This window comes from Sander vitreus, chromosome 8 (assembly GCF_031162955.1).
Source record: "Sander vitreus isolate 19-12246 chromosome 8, sanVit1, whole genome shotgun sequence".
NCBI classification, from domain to species: domain Eukaryota; kingdom Metazoa; phylum Chordata; class Actinopteri; order Perciformes; family Percidae; genus Sander; species Sander vitreus.
Genome location: NC_135862.1, coordinates 14534316 through 14550564, shown reverse-complemented (window position 1 = coordinate 14550564; position 16249 = coordinate 14534316). Strand labels below are relative to the sequence as shown.

The 16249-nt window shown below is 39.5% G+C and overlaps 2 protein-coding genes and 1 non-coding gene across 3 annotated transcripts in view; all 3 read left to right on the top strand.

The window, feature by feature from the left end:
- Positions 1–239: 239 nt before the first annotated feature.
- malt3 (MALT paracaspase 3) lies at positions 240–9193 on the top strand. The gene is made up of 15 exons (XM_078256948.1): positions 240–348; positions 630–700; positions 794–915; positions 1293–1431; positions 1616–1791; positions 2001–2097; positions 2574–2609; positions 2743–2946; positions 3841–4018; positions 4226–4300; positions 4466–4593; positions 5980–6129; positions 6740–6894; positions 7561–7677; positions 7812–9193. The coding sequence occupies exons 2-15, from the start codon at positions 658–660 to the stop codon at positions 8148–8150; spliced, it is 1959 nt and encodes a 652-aa protein (XP_078113074.1). The 5' UTR covers positions 240–348; positions 630–657; the 3' UTR covers positions 8151–9193.
- Positions 9194–10191: 998 nt separating this feature from the next.
- Positions 10192–10263, top strand: trnah-gug (transfer RNA histidin (anticodon GUG)). The gene has a single exon. It is a non-coding gene; the product is annotated as a tRNA-His (tRNA).
- An 812-nt stretch (positions 10264–11075) lies between these two features.
- The window catches only part of frmd5a (FERM domain containing 5a), a 59895-nt gene continuing 54721 nt past the window's right edge, over positions 11076–16249 (top strand). Inside the window, exon 1 of the mRNA XM_078256075.1 lies at positions 11076–11666. Coding sequence (XP_078112201.1) covers positions 11565–11666 — 102 coding nt within the window. The 5' untranslated portion in view covers positions 11076–11564. The remainder of the gene's footprint in view (positions 11667–16249) is intronic.

Here is a 16249-nt window from a genome sequence, read left to right as displayed (position 1 = left end):
TAATGTCTGGACACGTGGCTCCACTCACATCTCCCTTACATGATTCACATCGACTTAACCGGCGCAGGGTTTATCTGTTTGGATGCTTTTCAATTGAAGGCGTATTGATAATTAAAAAATCTAATTAAAACTCTATATGTTTCCTTTGTAGGCCTACCAAAGCTGAGAGGCTCTTTTTGTTCTACGAGATGCTCCCATATTATAGGCTTACAGGTAATGTATGTGTACGCTGTCTCATTCCGGGAAAGGGAAGTTGTCGATGTAATTTAAGTTATGAAGAATGAGATGACGAAAACATACACTGCCTGAGGTCCGACAGCTGCTCAACGCGTACGAGGCTGACGGCAGGTAGGCTATACACTACACATGCGTGTTTATGATAATTTTCATGTCTACATTAGGGACATTTTTAACTGAATCTAGACCTCAATTTTCCTATTGTAGACCTATTGTTCACTGCGGTGTACAATTAAAGCAAACTTCACTGGAAATAAGAAGTAGGGCTGAGGCTAGAAATTACATTTACAGCCGTTTCCCTATATTATTCATTTTGTAGTTTTTCGATTTTGGGTGGTAGCCTTCTATAAGGTAGTTATTAAAACAGTAATTTTAAACTCAACTTCCTACAGTCTGTTATAAGAAGAAGAAAATGCACTGATGACTGCATTCTGCACCGAACCCTGTCAAATAATGATCAGAGGTATGTGTCTCTTTACCACACCACATATTGTGACTTTTCAAACATAGAGACAACTGATTTTAGATGACTGAGTTGTCACTTGATTTGTTTCAGAAATTTATATAGTTCGCCATCCTTTTTCTGTGTGTGTACCTGTGGGCCATAAGGTGACCCTGAGTGTCCGTGCTGAGGGCACAGGTATCCTCAACTACCAGTGGTTCACTGATGAAAAGGAGGTATGTGGATTTGACATCTGCCTGTGTATGAGTTACTTAACAACTTTGAAATTAAAATATATCATTCCTTTTGAAGGTTTTAAAACAGCATGTGAATGGCACTTTTTACTTTAATGTGGAAATATTGTCTGCTGTGTGTGACAGTTGCTGTGAATTTCTATTTGTTTATGCTGATGCTGTACATGTCTATTCTGGTGCGCAGCTGTCTTAGTCTTGTTGAAACCACCAGTTTAAATAAAGGATCAACTAGCTACATAAAATGACAACTGAAACAAGTTTTGTCATTTCGAGAATATGTTTGACACAGTCTTGCACTGATCTTAATCTTTTCTGTTTCTGTACTTAGTTATAATTAACATTTTGTTTTTGTATTCAAGGTGTCTGGAGGCACTGAAGCAGACTTGACCATCAAAGCTAAAAAAACTCAGCTCTATGTGTGCCGTGTGAATGATCACTTTTGTAACTGCGTGTTCAGCGACTGGGTGAAAGTCAAGGTGTTGGACATTGATAAATCAGGTATGCAATGTGAAATTCTCATGTTGATTTATATCGTAGTAGTGTGGTGTACTTTTGGTTGTTTTACATATTACAACATAGCCACTGCCTGTCAGTTGGCAATAAGTCAGTTTGATTCATATTGCTAGTTTATTGCTGTGATTTTGAATCTCTATCTCTTTTTTTCCCCTTCAAACCTCATTAGGGCTGCCAGTATACTGGCAGGGTAAGCCACACATCGCGGTCAACCCTAAAACCCAAACAGTCCGACAAGGGTCAAAACTCACTCTCCGCTGCGCTGCCTTTGGCATCCCTACTCCAAACTATCAGTGGTACAGAAATGGACAGCCACTGCTGGACAAAACTAGTGACATGCTGCAGGTAAGGAAGGAGTGTTTACTTACCTCAGTGCTGACAGTCATTGTTTACACTGTGCTATATTTACTGTGCCATTCCACTGGCTCTGACTAATGCAGCATTTGGTTAATATTTTGCCAAAGTTTTGATTTGTTGATAAGTAATCTTACATGTGGGGGAATAACCAGAAAGACAAACAATAGTAGGAATTAAATCTACTGTGGTATCTGCAGATTGACCGTGCAACAGTCGAACATGGAGGATCATACCTGTGCTCCATATCTAACGTGCTAGAAGAGACATGGACTGAACCAGTCAATGTTGACATTGGTAAGTCATAACTGAAACTACTTTTATCAACTTGGTTAAAGTTTCTTTTTCCCAATTTTATCATTGTTCTTCAGACCTTACTTCCTCCATTTCCAATGAAAGGGCTGTAAAGGAAATCAGTTTTTACACTCCTTTCATTCCACTGATTTAGCACTTAGAAGTTATTTCCATTATGCTGCAGGTACTTTCCCATTTCTAGACTAAAAAGGAAGTTAGACTCCAAATAGTACTTGATCAGAGCCTAAGAAACACAACAGGAAAGTGATGTAAAGTGAAACTAGTTCTTGCAAAGTCTCTCTTGTTTGTAACTCATATTGGGGTATGTACTGTACAGTGTAGCTAACAAAACAATAGTTGTCAAATTTTTCAATTGTACTGTCCTGTATGTGTCCTCTGAACAGAATCGTAGAACTTAAGATCAGATTTTCGATTAAATAAATAAGAATTTTGTACTTCTCTTTTTTTATATCCTCCAGTGCAAACTGAGCAGCTTCCTCCTGCAGCACCCACAGGTACGGTTTTATGGAAAGAAACTCTGTCACGCCTCGCTATTTTTAGTGTGCTACTGTAGAAAACAATCGCGGTAATGATCGATCATTTCCATGTGTTGCTATAATTAGAATTCTACTTCGATCTACTTTTTAGCCACTGATAAAGTCGCCCTACTTATTGGCAACCTGAATTATGCCAACCACCCTGACTTAATGGCCCCCATTATGGATGTGCATGAGCTGGCCAACCTCCTGCAGCAGCTCGGCTTCAGAGTGGTTTCCCTGCTGGATCTCACCAGGGAGGAGATGCTGGCCGCTATTGAAAAGTTCATGCAGCTCCTTGACAGAGGAGTTTATGGTGATTATAATTGTTTCTAAATTAGCTACATTTGTCAGTTGATACATTATTTTAACTGTTGTCCTTGGAGAAATGCTGTCATTTCAAGATTCTTGTGGGATCTGAAATATAACATTGTAACTTCCTCTTTCTTGTTCTGTGGCTCTTATCTGTTGTCCACGTGTCATGGGTCACAAATCTCCGAGTGGTTTACAGTAGCAGTATATTGCTTTACACATATGCATGGTTAAAGGAGTGGATGAGGGGTAAAAAGAAACGTAGGCGTTTTTTTTTAACTTTATATGCCATGTATGGCACTTCCTGTATGCCTGTAACACTGAGAAAGATTTATAAAATATTTGAAGAGGGTCACTCACAATCAGACAAACAAATTTCGACTAAAAGTCTGTCTTTCTGCTTGTGATAATCAGTTAAACAGTGCTAAACAAAGAAGAAAGGTGGCATTGTAGTGTATAAAAACATTCAGCTATCAATAACTAGAGTATACTGCTTCAACAAATAGTCATATTGTTCAGAGGACTAGGCCACTACTGTTATTTAAACAGCAGACAGATACACAAGGACACAGTAATGATAGAGCTGTAATATGAAATTATAAAAGATAAAAGCAATGATAAGAGAACTGTCATGCTGTATTAGAATGATGCTATCTGTTACTATTCTCTGTTCTCTTGCTAATAACAAAACAAAGATGGAAAATTGAGAAAGCATGTCTTATGAAACATATCGTAATCATACTGTATAGAAATCAGGCGTCTATTTGCTTCCCAGTGTGACCTTTCGTTAAGCTGCTCCAAAACATTGCATATTATTTATCCCAGGATTGTGTATGTTTGGTGCAAAATGTGTAGATTTTAAGTGGTAACTACATGTGTATTTTATCACTCTTGACAGGCCTTTTTTACTACGCGGGTCATGGATATGAGCATGCTGGGAGGAATTACTTGGTAGCCGTTGATGCGCCACAACCATATCGACCTGAAAACTGTGTCTGTGTGCAGAGGGTCATGCTCAGCATGCAGGAAAGACGGACTGCACTGAGTGTTATCCTATTGGATACCTGTAGAAAATGGTAAGTTCACTAATTCACGAACAGAAGACAGTGACACATAGATTTTTTTCATTTATTTTTCTAAACTTGTGATCGACAAACTGTAACATACAAATGAACAAACTATTATTTACTGTACATTTGAGTAGATTTGGTCATAATACGCAAGTTATCAGGATTTATTTTGATTGCTTTAGTCTTCTGAAAACTGTATTTTACTTTATAAAGGTACAACCAGGATTGCATTCCTTCAGGCATCATGCCATTGGGACCCAGTGGGAACACTGTTTACGGTTATGCCACGTATGTACTTTTTATTAGTTGTTTTGATATTTAATTTCAACTACAGAAACCGATACCTATTTTTTTCAAATCAGTGAACATTTTGTGGAATGTAAAGTTATGTTATGGATATTAAAAAGCAGCACTAAATCTTTTTGAATAACATTTCCTTTATAACCAATGCAGATGTGAAGATGCTGAGGCGTTTGAGGTCCAAGACGGGGGGAAAAGTACTGGAATCTTCACTAAGTACTTGAATGCGCACATCCTGCAAACTGAGAAAGTCACACATGTTTTAGAAAAGGTGTCTGAGGGTAAGTTTTTCAAACAAGACTGTGGTTTTGGTTTTTGAGAACCTGATGATAAATCTAAAATGATGATGTAACAAGGATAGGTGTAGTTTTTTCAACCATGCTGTGGTTTTAAGTAATCAAGTAGAGGTGTGCACCACAGAGGAAGCAGTCGTTACAAGTGAACAAATGTATGGCTGATACTACAATCGTTATTTTTTTTATTTTTTTTACTTTTATCCATTCACAGTTCTGGCATATTGAGAGTAAACAGATCTGAAGGGAACAGGTTGTCCTTTGGTGCGCTGGGTGGATCACACACAAGTTTTATTATCATTGGCAATTCATTCTAGTGTTGTTTACTCATAAGTATAGCCGTGATGGACCAGCGTCGGGAGTTATCAAGTTGACCCGTCTTGAGAATGTGTTTGTCTGCTTGATGGGTCTCTGGTAGAATCATTTTTTCGAGGTACCATTAGCATGTGACCTCATTCTCTGGAAATTCACACTGTTGGCAAGAGAACAGCAAGAAACCTGAGAGCTGCAGAGTGCAAGACAGCTGCTCTGCCGTTTGCGCACCCCTGCCACTGCTCTCATGGGTTCACAGGACGCCCTGCTGACAGCACTCAGCACGGTGTGTCTGTGTGTGTGCATGTGGACACATTTAGATGAACCAATACACCAATGATTATAGCATTTTCACAACAGGTTTTACCATCTTTTATGTTTGTACTTTTTATTTAAAATCCCACAGCAACAATATGGGGCAGTAACTTAAGAAAATCCTAAGCCTCTGTTTTTGATATCTGCTCATCTTGTCTGGGACTTATTTAGGAATGGAAAAAGAGCTGTTGGTGATGAGCTGCTGGTTGCTCATCCATTACAGCGAAGACAGCTTGCCCCAAATATCCCGACACCAAATCTTCTAAAAAAGCCATGCATAAATCTATATTAAATTATTTGATCATAGTTTCACTACTGGCTAGCCATCCCACCCTGCTAATCTTTTTAAATGATTCATATGTTTGCATGTATTAAATCTTGTGAACAGGGGTTTCCCAAAACTTATTTAGTCCAGTCAATTACTGTGACTATTAACTATCTTAGTTCCTCAATGTCAGCCATGTAAATCCTATGAACTTTTTCTCCCTGCTATTGCAAAGTTCCAGGGTGCCCCATGAGCCAAAGAGTAATAGACACAGGCTGTTGCAGTTGGTAAATGAATATAAAGGTTTAAGTAGTTAATTAAGTGTTGATTTTCTCAGTATTGGTCAAAGTGGAGTAGTGGACTGAGTAAAATATGGGAAAAACACACTGGAAATGTGTATGTGAAGTTGCTGTAGAGGTTTTTTTTCCAGATCTTACACGCGTCATATTTACCTGCATTTTTCTCCCTCTTCTCTACACCAGATCTAGGCAGAGACCCTCTAGTCACAGGCAAGCAGCAAGTGGAGATCAAACACACCCTGAAGGAACCTCGATCCCTTGCAGACCCAGTACGGACCACTGGCCATACAAGGGAGCTTCACCTGCGAGATGCCTGCTGGAGACAAGCAAATGGTGAGTTAAGGAAAATGTCCCTGAACCTATATGTGAAATACATCCACATTCCAAATATAGTTTATTTTCCATTTAGTAAATTCCAGTTCCATTTCTTGATCTGTTCTCATTTTGAGCATGAGAAAGAGATTATTCTGTTTACTGTTACCAACACCTTCTACACGACAGCATGTGACAAACCAAGTGCCGACATTGTGGTTTAATGTGATATTTTCAGCACCATTATAAAAAACTGCTACGCATTGTTTTTGATCAATCAAAACAGGGAACTGGCACATTTTACATTGAGTATTTTCCTGTTTCATGAAAGGAAATACCTTTTGATACCTTAACTTCCTCAATCTTACATTAAACCTTTGATAATGGAGACATGAGCTAATTTGAGAATCTCCTCAGTCTCCTTCAGACTAGATGAAAGATAAAAGTCTGCGGCTTAAATTAACAGAGAAGCGGAAAGTCCTTAATGTGGTTAACCAAGGATCCGGCAAAGTCAACTGCTCTCTCAGTAATTTAATACCATAATAATACAGAAGTACAGTAAAAGTAAAACCGATGTGCATTATGTTATTTGTTATCAAAAAATATATATATTTTTCATATTGCCTTTCAGAGCTACCACGGAAGAAGCAGCTGAAGTTTGTTTGCGGAGTTGAAGTGGAAGTCAGCTTCTCAGCTTTGTTCTCTAATGTCTTGGTGGCTTTTGCCACTGTAAAGACTACAGGCCCCCGAACCCAGGACTGCACTGTCACCCTGAGTAGCATACCTGTAAATATTTACCTTTACTTAAAATGATCCTGTCAAGTTTTAGTCTCGCTCATAATAGGAGCCATAAGAGATCTATGAAGTGACATTCTTGAACCAAGGCAGTTTTAGTTTTAACAAACAAAACACACTCTAGGTGAAAAGGAAATGTACAGTATACAGAAATGTCAGCAATAGCTTTGTTTTTTTGGCAACTCACTAAAGTTTGACTTTCTCTTTCAAGAGTTACCAAACTCAACATTTGGTTTACAAACTGCAATTTGTATCTACATCATAAATGCCATGTTGCTCATTGTAGAATGCTGATAGTTTCCATGAGCCAGCAGGAATTTCTCAATGATGACCATTCACCCCCACGTTTCACATGTCTGAGGATGTTCTGGCCATATATAGACTTCCAGCCTGCGGTAGCCACAGGCAAAGACAAAGCAGGAAGTAGTAATAGTAATCTGCTGTACGTCTCTTAGTGTATTACATGCATGCTTTTGAACGCAGAGTCTTTGCCCATACCGACGCCTAGTGGCTGATTTTTGAATGCATCAGTGTTAAAGTGCATTTCTATCAGTGAGTCAGTGCCATACCAGTGTAAATGCAGGACATGTTTATTGATATGGTTGGTTAAAATTGTGATAATGCTGACAAAATGTTTTTTATGCTCTGAATCCTTAGCCAATACAAGACATATTTTCCGGCCCTGGCAGGTCAGAGGAGATGGACTCTCTACTATATAAGACATCTGATAACCCAGACTGTACTCTGCGACTTTGTGCTCTTCAAAAGCTTACGGTATGCAGTTATGATTTATCTCCCGATTCTGTTCCTATGAGGTGTTTAAAAACAAAACAAAAAAACAGAGCACGTCTATACAAGAAAGTCTGTACAATAAATGTGAAATTTTGTTCATCATTTCCCTTTGTTAGGAATCGCTGGTGATCAAGGTGGATCTACACTATACTCACATGGACAGTACGCTACGCCAGACAGAAAGCCAACAGGTGGACATAGGAAAGCCTCTGGTGGCATCCTGTAAATTGCACAGGAGGAATCATGCAACAACAACCAAGAAACAAGAAGGTGCTTCTGCTCAAAGTATGGGCAACATTTCAAGCAGCAAACCACGGCTGCATCAGACTCTGGCTGGTCCGTGTCGCCCTTTCACCAGAAAGGCAGAGTGTGCTGCTAAAGTTGCAGTTACAAGGAGCAACGAACCTGAAGAGAATGATGAAAATGAACTGCAAGACTTCACTCTCCGACATTAGATCTTTTTCGGTCCTATTGTAAATACTTGTTTGGAAATGTGATGCTTTTTATTGATTTGATTAGAAATTACTCAGTTGCTGATCATACATCTTGTGTGTGATTGATGATGATGATGATGATGATGATGATGATGAATGAGTGAGGTTTGTTTGGTTTGCATTACCAGCCTTTAATGCTTAGCTCAACACTTTAGAAACATTAACACTTACTTTTGCTAACCACTGATTTCATTATAAATTGTATAATACTTAAAGAGACATTACTTTTTATCAGTGGCAAGCTGGCTAGCCTAATTTATCAAATAAAGACCACTACTTTTATCACTATTTTGATTGTCAATGTTTTGAAACATGCTAATCTGTTATTTCTTTCTGTCAAATCAACTGTTAAATGGATTACAACGTTTTATGATTGAAAAGACTACAATTAACAATTATGCTGATGCTGTTTTGCATAAAACCTGACTGAGAGAACAAGTGAGTGCATACTACTTTTGACCAAATTGCATGACTTAGGTCCAAATTTACTAGCTTCATTATGTTGACAAAAACAAAAACGTCATCAAGTTTAGTTATGGTTAGTTATTGTTCTTGGTGTGGACGGGCCTTAATGAGGAAAATACGATACTTCCCATTTGGTGTAAAAACAAAAACAATAAACTTAACTGAAGTTGGCGACGGACCCGGTAGCGGTCACATTAATGTTAAGTTGAAAACGCATCTAGTTTTAACGATGCTGAAGTTGGCTTCCGATTTAGCAGTTAAGGGGAAATTTAAGGGAAACTTAAAGCTGAAGTTAGCTTCCGATTCACAGCGCCCGATTCATAGACGGTATAATATTAATGGACAGAGCATGCTCACTCAGCAATGTATTGCTCAGCAATGTATTGCTGAGTGACTGATCCTCTGTTTGTTTTTTTAACCTCTTACTGTATTGAATGTGTGTCATTGAGGTAAAGTATTAATTATGTCTAAAACACAATTTTAGATTTGTGAAAACTGTATTGTATGTTATTGAATGCAATAAAGGGATATTTCACAGATTCTTTTCACATGATGACAACTTTGAACATTCCACATTAAAAACCACTATAAAAGACTTATCAAATCTGGACTAAATGATCCCAGGGAGGCTAAAGACTCTTCAAACACAGTTTCAGATTTGCGAAAGCCTTATTCTATTTGTGAAAATGCAATAAAGCAAGATTTTACTATTTTTGTTCATATGTAGACCACATTGGACCAGGTCCAGATCTAACTGATCTGAAACTATGTTTTTAAGAATCTTTAGCCTCTCTGGGATAATTTGGACCAGATTTGACAAGTCTGGGTACAGTGGTTTTGGATCTGAACCTGGTCCAGTGTGGTCTATATGAACAAAAACATTAAAATCTCCAGTTATTGCATTTTCACAAATACAATAAAGCTCTCACAAATCTAAAAGTATGTTTTAGACATAATTAAAACTTTAACTCAATGACTAACACGCATTCAATACAGTAAAAGGTTAAAAAAAACGGAGGATCAGTCACTCAGCAATTTCCCTGCTGAATCGGAAGCTAACTTCAGCGTCGTCTAGTTTTAGCATCTTGCAAAGTTTCCAGTTAGCGACTGCGTTAACATTATATTGAATCAATACGAGACGGAATACCAGGTTAATACCAGGGTATTACCGTTAATGTCAGAACAGTCTTGATGTTTACAGTTTGCTATCTTAAAATTGTCCGCTTGGCACAACAACGTTAACTGTTAACGTTAACGTTACACGTCTTAGCAATTTAGGTCCAGCAGCTAACGTTAGCTGACCTAACGTTAAGTTAGTAAACTTTAGCTAAAGTTAGCCAAATGTTAACTATGATAGCAAGCTGTTACTGTTACGTTTCTAACGTTAAACTGTCATTTGGTGACTTAGGCTTCTAACGTTACAAAATCAAGTTTTTGTCCAGTAATCTTTTTATATAGCTAGTGTCATAATTCCTGTGTCTAGTGTCTTACTCTTATAGACAAAATGGACGACTGCAGCACCAGTCCCCATTAGCTCGCCGTGATCGTATAGTGGTTAGTACTCTGCGTTGTGGCCGCAGCAACCCCGGTTCGAATCCGGGTCACGGCAGAAAATCGGCAAGAAGGGGTTAACATTTTGGATTTCAGTAATTCAAATGTTACAATATTCCCAACGCCGAGATACAATTATACAATTATACCCATGTGTGAAATGTGCTATGCAGCATACCGTATGCTGTAATGCAGACCTTGGAATTTCATGCAAAAATAAACAACGGTCTCCCATTGATAACGATTTGGTCAACTCTGCTGTGTGAGTAATAAGTGGAAATTAAATAATAGTACAATTACACCGCCGTTGATTTTATCTGGAGATCCTTCATCACTTCAGAGACCCCAGAGCGTCCTCACATCAAACCGGTGGCATAAAACGGAGGGGCACTGATGGCCGTTGAAAACGCACTAACGATGACTGGTCTGCAGGTGGCGGTATAATTCAATATTCACTCTGTATATGATCTAGGAATAGGAATGATAAAAAATGCCTTTTTCCCCATAGAATGTATGCTTGCCTTTCCCCCTTTTTACGATGGCTTAGACAAAACTATTACAACCCCTTAGTGGTTTGACAACTCAGGCCAATGACTTTTGGTCAGGCTGGCACGGCTTTGGGTTGAAAGCTAGGTAGTCAATCCCACATGACATTATTTTCTATTTAGGTATTGATTCAGGAGCTTCTTGCAGCATTTGCTAAGGGGATAATATGTATTCAGGCTTAGTCACACTCCTAATTAGTCATAAATACCTCTGGACTGAATACATGTTACCATCACAGCTTTTAGTTAAAATGGGATAAGGGGTAAGACACTGCAGTCATCACCTAGTAGCCTAGTTTGCAATATAAATAATAATAAATAAAAAGACAATATCCTATTCAATTGTAAGTCTGTGAAGGATATTTCAAAAAACAGAAGCCAATGTGAATGTTTCCTGGACCTAGGTAGCTGTATGTCGGGACAAATTGCGGTGTGAGAAAAACAAATCAGCGCAGAGAAAACGCCACACACTCCCGTTGGTTCTTTTCGACGTCACTTTTCATTGGGACCCGCCCGCTTGGTCAAGTGGCAGCAGTGAATGGTGAGAGATAATCCTCGCCTCTACCACACAGACACACAACAGGGCTGAGCTGTCTCTGGATCTGGATGCGGGCATCCTTGGATTCTGCTCTTAGCAAGGGCCCACTGCACGAAAACTTAACGGGACAACAATGGTGCACGCCTCGGCGGCTAAATCCGTGGCTGCTGGTCGTTTAGGGGACCGGGGATTGTGGTCAATGTGACATTCACTAGCACGCTGGTGTTGAGTTTATTGTTCTGGTCCTAGACGCTGATCATCGATTCTCCTGAGAAGATGTTGAGCCGATTCATGAGTGGCAGCATCAGGAATCTTGAGCGGGAATACAGCTGTACCGTCAGACTGCTGGATGATACGGAATATACGTGCACCATTCAGGTTAGTCACCTGTCGACCACATTCACTCCGCAGAGCTCTGAATAGCGATGCAATTGTGTCTGACTTGGCAGACAGGAAAAAGCGACTGTTTGAGCACAAGGACAGCTGGTGTCTACGAAGAGACAATAGACCCTAAACAGGATTATGTAGAGTTTTGTCATTTTAAATAACACAAGGCTGATGTATTTCCTTCAAGTGACCTACTATTGCCATAATATATGAGTGAATCTAGTGACAGGCTTTCAACGAGCTTTGTAGGACAGACAGTTCCCTCAAGCTCAGGTTGATGGGGTGTCAAAAGCATGTTACACTCTGCAATCCATGACAGAAAGGGCGTTTTTGACAAGATTGTTTTTCTTATGTGTCAGTTTGTCTCTTTGCTTGAGGTTGCTTGCTGGAGTATTGCTTGTTGGTATTAATTATCATCATTTAGGCCTAGTGTTGTTGCTCATGCTGTTTCCCTTGAACCTCTGACATCAATAATGCACATATAGGGTATCCCGTTGCTGCTTTGGAGAGCATGCCTACTAAGTTACATTATGTGGCTCTCGCAGATCCACACTCGTAAAAGCATAGCTGCAATGTGCTATGTGATGTTGATGCAGGATTGCATGTTGTCAGTTAGTGACCACAGCATCCCTGTGTGCATGAATAACATTTTCATAATTATAAAAATGGTCATTTACCACAGTGGAAAACAAACAGCTGATATTGTCAGCTGAGACATACTGCTTGTAAAGATGAAAACAGGCCCTAATATTAAAATGTATTTCTCTCCCTTTGATCTCACTTCTACAAGCATTGCTTTGATGATTGTGCAGTTTTATGTTCATGCTGATTTCATAAAAAGTAGGTGAGGGGGCCTGTCACATCAATTACAACACAAAACCGTTCCCGTATGCTGTACAGTTGTAGTAAAGGGGTGTAAGTAAATCCTTAGAGAATTATCTGAGTAGTCAGCAACATGTACGCATTGAAGCCGCCCAAAGACATACCAGGGAAACATTTAACCTGCAGTGTGAAACAATAAAACATTAATAAGACATGCATGATTCGTGTTACTTTGATATCTTTGTTATCAGCAGCAGGCTGTACTGCAATCGCTCCTCTTTTCTCCCACGAGCAAGCGTGAAATAGATACTGCAATTACTGTAGGATTGGGACTGTGTGCCCAGGTTGTAAACAGACCTGCATTTTTGAGCCAGAGATGGAGCTGGGCCAGATTGACTGGGAAGCCACAAGCCAGCAGGTGTGCTGTTTGCAGCAGAGTCGTGTGGTCTGGGTGGCTGACGTCAGCAGCCTGGAAGAAGGGGAGTGTAGGGAAAGAAGAGAATGCTCCAGCTCTGCTGTGACTGTCTGGCATCCTGACTATCTTTGTGTCTAAACTGGCCATGGGAGGGAGCAGGCTAATCCACATGACTAGCCCCACCGCTGGAGTGTATTCCTCATTTAGTTTAAACTTTGCCCTTCCTTCCCTCCAGGCTTCTGGCCTGCCAAAAACCAAAATCACCCAGGATACCTAGACTAGGGAATGCAAAGTAAGAGGCATAACTGGGTCATATATTCTCTGTGACTCGTGATCTCTTTCTACCTCTCCATGTTTTTCTGTCGCTTCCTCTTTCTCTTTTTCACCTTCCTGTCCTGTGTACAGTGTGCTGGGAATTTATTCCCAATATACCTGTTTCCATTACACTCTGATCGTTTCCCTGAACTGTTTAATGGCTCCTAATTCAGATTTGCCCCTGACTTACATTAGCCTCCTTCCTTTGTTTGACATTGAATCAGTTATCAACTTCCTCAATGACAGGGACATCCCCCATGGCGTCGACATTTTTAAAGCTACCTTCAGCAGAAATGTCTTCAGCTGAAATATGATAAACAAAATATACATGCACCGCTGCTGAGCATTGAGGTCTTTCAAAAGAAAGGCAGAACATGTGTCCATCTTTTTAAATCAGTGGCAGCTGTAATGCATGAACTTAAGTTTTGCTTTAATGAATTATGGATCTTTCCGCTGTGTTTGGATGAGGAAAAAGTGAGCACTCATCATTTCACAGCCCTGTAGATTTAGCTCTCATCTAGTCGCAGGTTGATGGAAGTGCCTGAAAACCCTGTGTTGCCCTCAAGCCTCTTCTGCTCTGATTTTAATGCAATGTTGCAGCAGAGAGCCAGACTTCAGCAGTGCCTCACATTTGTGTCATGTCTGAATATAGGATAAATCACATGATGAAAATACCATATAGTTAATCAAAGACAACACCAAGTGGATTCACTCACTATAAATTAGAGCTGTGCAATTAATAAAAATTTAATTGTGATTATGATTTCGGCTCCCAATGATCACAAAAACAGAATAATTGAGAAAAACAATTATTTAGCTCATTACGTTTTACAAGTAAACTCTTATTTTTTCTTGTGTTCTGAATGAAAAAATAAAGTTTAAATAGGAAAAGTATTAAGGCGAATTTCACAGTTGTATGTGTTTTTTTTTACTGTTGATTTATTTAACTTTTTCCACTGTTTTTTAAGTTCAATAATTGCTTTCCAGAAGTCAATGAGTAATCGTGTTAAATTATCGTGATTTCAATATTGACCGAAATAATCGTGATTAGATTTTTTCCCATAATCGAGCAGCCCTACTACAGGTGCTGGTCATATAATTAGAATATCATGACAAAGTTGATTTATTTCAGTAATTCCATTCAAAAAGTGAAACTTGTATAATGTATACATTCATTCCACACAGACTGATATATTTCAAGTGTTTATTTCTTTTACTTTTGATGATTAGAACTGACAACTAATGAAAACCCCAAATTCAGTATCTCAGAAAATTAGAATATTGTGAAAAGGTTCAATATTGAAGACACCTGGTGCCACACTCTAATCAGCTAATTAACTCAAAACACCTGCAAAGCCCTTTAAATGGTCTCTCAGTCTAGTTCTGTAGGCTACACAATCATGGGGAAGACTGCTGCCTTGACAGCTGTCCAAAAGACGACCATTGACACCTTGCACAAGGAGGGCAAGACACAAAAAGGTCATTGCTAAAGAGGCTGGCTATTCACAGAGCTCTGTGTCCAAGCACATTAATAGAGAGGTGAAGGGAAGGAAAAGATGTGGGAGAAAAAAGTGTACAAGCAATAGGGATTACCGCACCCTGGAGAGGATTGTGAAACAAAACCCATTAAAAAATGTGGGGGAGATTCACAAAGAGTGGACTGCAGCTGGAGTCAGAGCTTCAAGAACCACCACGCACAGACGTGAACAAGACATGGGTTTCAGCTGTCGCATTCCTTGTGTCAAGTCACTCCTGAACAAGACACAGCGTCAGAAGCGTCTCGCCTGGGCTAAAGACAAAAAGGACTGGACTGCTGCTGAGTGGTCCAAAGTTATGTTCTCTGATGAAAGTAAATTTTGTATTTCCTTTGGAAATCAAGGTCCCAGAGTCTGGAGGAAGAGAGGAGAGGCACAGAATCCACGTTGCTTGAAGTCCAGTGTAAAGTTTCCACAGTCAGTGATGACTTCATGCTTCCTGCTGCTGGCCAACTTTATGGAGATGCAGATTTCATTTTCCAACAGAACTTGGCACCTGCACACAGTGCCAAAGCTACCAGTACCTGGTTTAAGGACCATGGTATCCCTGTTCTTAATTGGCCAGCAAACTCGCCTGACCTTAACCCTATAGAAAATCTATGGGGTATTGTGAAGAAGAAGATGCGATACGCCAGACCCAACAATGTCAATTGCCATTATTTCTTCTTCATGTCCATTTCTAAAGTGGCTATATGTCTGTTGTCACATCTGTTTTTGTGTGGTGGGGTATGGAGGCAGAAAGACAATCCCTGAAAGGATAGTTTGGCTCTTTGAGCAGCTTTTTTGTTTTTTTAAATAGAAAGAGTTGGGTGGTTTTAAGTATTGTGGTTTCTTACATTTTAAATGTGTCCGTGTTTTTGCTGACTATTATTTTAATCAGGAGAGACGAGTAAATTAAGTAGGATGAATTATAACAGATGATATGTGATATTTAAGTCTTGGTAGAAAGTCTTTGGCGCTTAGACTCTACAGGGAGATTTGTAACTGAGGGGTGTCGGCCCTAGCAGCAGCAAGATAAATCCCATGGAGTCCAGACACTAGTGGTGGTGATGGCGGCTGATGATTCTGATGGAGGGGCACATTGGCATTTGTGACGAGCAACAGAGAGCAAAACCGATTTAAAATAGCATAACAGCTGTAAACCTCCACGTGCATAACAGCAGCATGAATGTACTAAAGACAGAGAGAGAATCATATTTAAACAGAGGCAGCAGCAGGATGATAGGCTTACAATGTAGGTGTGTCGCTGAACTATTGGATAGATGAGATCAGCTAATGTGAGCAGCTGATAAGATAATTGACAGCTCCGGACAGCAAGGAACAATGAGGGAGCATGTGTGTGAGGATTGATTGCAGATGTGCGAGAAATACAGAAGGTCTAAGCATGCAATAGTATAGTCTTCCTGACTGAACTTATGCTATAGCTTAATTTCTTCAAATGCTTATAAAGAAAAAGATGATCATGGAAGACATATCGTATTTATTGT